The sequence below is a fragment of the Monoraphidium neglectum genome (assembly GCF_000611645.1).
Source record: "Monoraphidium neglectum strain SAG 48.87 unplaced genomic scaffold scaffold01765, whole genome shotgun sequence".
Taxonomy (NCBI): domain Eukaryota; kingdom Viridiplantae; phylum Chlorophyta; class Chlorophyceae; order Sphaeropleales; family Selenastraceae; genus Monoraphidium; species Monoraphidium neglectum.
The window spans coordinates 3,768-6,390 of record NW_014011863.1 but is presented as its reverse complement, the minus strand read 5'-3'; the positions used below and the strand labels follow the sequence as shown (position 1 = coordinate 6,390).

The 2,623-nt window shown below is 67.4% G+C and overlaps 2 protein-coding genes across 2 annotated transcripts in view; one reads left to right on the top strand and one right to left on the bottom strand.

Moving 5' to 3' along the window:
* The window catches only part of MNEG_8946 (multicopper oxidase), a gene marked incomplete at both ends in the record, with an annotated part of 3,522 nt that extends 3,187 nt beyond the window's left edge, over nt 1-335 (bottom strand). Inside the window, one exon of the mRNA XM_014042582.1 lies at nt 189-335. Coding sequence (XP_013898036.1) covers nt 189-335 — 147 coding nt within the window. The remainder of the gene's footprint in view (nt 1-188) is intronic.
* A 252-nt stretch (nt 336-587) lies between these two features.
* Nucleotides 588-2,623, top strand: part of MNEG_8945 (flagellar associated protein) — a gene marked incomplete at both ends in the record, with an annotated part of 3,114 nt that continues 1,078 nt past the window's right edge. Inside the window, 5 exons of the mRNA XM_014042581.1 lie at nt 588-614; nt 790-852; nt 1,125-1,267; nt 1,509-1,578; nt 1,799-1,870. Coding sequence (XP_013898035.1) covers nt 588-614; nt 790-852; nt 1,125-1,267; nt 1,509-1,578; nt 1,799-1,870 — 375 coding nt within the window. The remainder of the gene's footprint in view (nt 615-789; nt 853-1,124; nt 1,268-1,508; nt 1,579-1,798; nt 1,871-2,623) is intronic.

Here is a 2,623-nt window from a genome sequence, read left to right as displayed (position 1 = left end):
GGGTGGGAGGGTGTGAGCCGCGCCATGGGAGGGTCTCAGGGGCAGGCGTGGTACGGTGGGGCGGGGGCGCTCGGTGGGCCGGCGCCGGGAGCGGCGGGCGCCAGCAAAGCGGCACCCGTCACCGGTTTGGGCACCCGGCAAACGCGTGCCGGCTGGGGCCCTGCGCGGCCCGGCGCCCTTTCAGGCACCTGGGTCTTGGAGTTGAGGAGCTTGCCGACCGAGAGCTTGAAATGACGCATGCCCGGCGGTGCTGCAGGCAGGGTAGGGCAGGAAGCGGCCAGCGCCTGCGGACTCAGCGCGGCCGCGGCCACCATGAGCGCCAGGACCACCGACATTTGCGGCACTTCAAAGGCCTGTCGTGGCACCGCTGCTCGCAGTTTAAGGGGCAAAGATTGCGCGGAGGATTTGGCCGAGTCACTAACGAATGGATTGTGTCGATCTGGTCTCAGCGGGGTGCGTGCTGCTTTGCATACGGTACCATAAGCGAGACCAGAGCGGCGCGCATTCAAGTATGGTACGGCTCGTTTCGCCGGTTGACACACCTTCTCTCACCCTTCTTCTCCACGTCGCATAGTCAACGCGCCATCATGACGGCGAAACCGGATGCCTGCGGGGTGACGTATACGGTATTCAAGCTGGGACAGTGCCAGCTGCATCAGCTGCACACGACGCAGGGACGGGTGAGAACGGCACGTGCGTCCCGCAGCGAGGCGCCGCCACGGCGCGCGCTGTGCGCATGGCCGCAGAACTGAGGCCATAGTTAAGCAAGCGCTCCTGCGCGCCCCACAGGTGTTTATAGCGGGGGAGGTGGCGGCATCGCTGTTTGGTCAGTCGCCTACTGCATTCCTGCAGGTGAGCAGTACATGCGCCCGTGCCCCCTCTGCGCGGCGGGACAGGACACGGCCAGATGGGACTGGACCTGTTTGAATCAGCGCTGCCAAAACAGGGGTTGGGAAGCAGTTGCATGAGTGAGGGTGCAAAGAGGTGAGCAGCACGCGATGAGATGATGCACAGGTGCAGCAGTAACACTGTTTGGGGCGAGAAACACAGCTGATGGTGCCAATCCCGTCACAAACCTATTCGTATCACTACTCTCATCAGCCTCATTCAATTCGGCCGCGTAGGAGCTGCGGCAGGGCAAGTATGCCAAGTTGGTTCTGACAGACCTCGAGGCCCTGCGCGCGGTGGCGGCCCTCGGGCTGCCCGTCGAGAGCACCGCCGGCGCAGCAGGCGCGGCGGCGCTGCCCGCGGCGACGGTGCAGCAGCTGTGAGCCGCGGGCGGCCGCGGGGCCGGCTTGAGGGGCGGCTTGCTAAGCGCGCTCACGCGGCGGGCAGGGCAAGAGGGCGGGGTTTGGAGCCCAGGCAAGCCGTGCTAGCCGTGGGGAATGCCATATAACGGTGGCGGCCATGCTGATGCGGCGCCGTGCTGCAAGGGGACCCTCGCAAAACAGGTCTGCCCGGCCTGCTGACTGATGCGGTCGGTTCGTTGTTCCTCATCCTATTAACAGGATGGTCGACCGCCGGCGCTTGGACCTGCTGCAGCCCTTCAAGCTGGCGCTCCTCAAGCTGGCCTCCCAGGTGGGCGCGATCAGCTGGCCGCAGATCCGGCCGATGAGGCGCAGCGTGCACAGCGTGCACAGCACGCGGGGCGCCGCTCGTGGCACGCACGTGCGAGCCTCGCTGCTGCGGCGCCCGGGCGTTGTGGCAAGTGCTCATACAGGCAGCCGGCGGCTGCCTCGTGTGAGCCAGCAGGGTGCCTGCAAAGCTCGCGGCGCCCTGCTCTGCGGGCTGCCCGCAGGAGGCGGCGCGGCTGATGGCGCGGGGCGAGTACGAGAGCGCTCTGCCTGTGGCCCTGGATGCCGTCAAGCAGGTGGGCTGAAAGCGGATGAGGGTCTGCGGTGCAGTGGCGCATTGTCAATGTCCTTCACACTTGCGTCGGAGCGGGCCGCCGACAGCAAAACAGTCACAGGCACGGAAGGAAAGCGGTGCGGTGTCGGCGGCTGGCGAGGGCCGGAAGTTGAAGCGATGGATGGGCCTGGCTGCTCGGCGCCCTGTGGTGTGGGAGCAAGCTCGCAGCCCAGGCTGCTGCAGCACCATGCCGGCCGCCCGCCGGCGTCGCCGCGGGCCGCCTGCGGCTGAGCAGCGAGCGGCCTCCCCTTCCTGCGCCGGCCGTGCGCCCGCTGCAAGCCGCAGGGCGAGGCGCTCTTCCGGCCTGGGCCGGCGCTGCAGATGTTCCCGCTGTACCTTCTGGCGGCGCAGGCAAACCTGGGACTGAGGTGCGCCGTGATGAGGCCCGTTTTTGAATGCAAGACCGAGATGCAAGTGCTCGTGTGTGCATTCTCATACATTCCGTAAGCTGTTGGGCTGACCTGGGTGTCACATCGTAGCAGAGCAGGCGTGCGCTAAACCAAGTACACACCGCCGGGCCCAGCCAATCAACGCCCGCCGTGCGTGGGCTCGCGCTCGCATTGGCGCAGGCGCGCGCAGCAGTGCAGCGACGCGCTGCGGCTGGCGGGGCTCCTGGTGCTGCGGGAGCCTGGCCTGACCACCAGCCTCATGCGCGGGCAGCTCGCGCGGCTCAACGGCCAGCTGGCCGCACTGCAGGCGCGGTACTGCTCGGGGG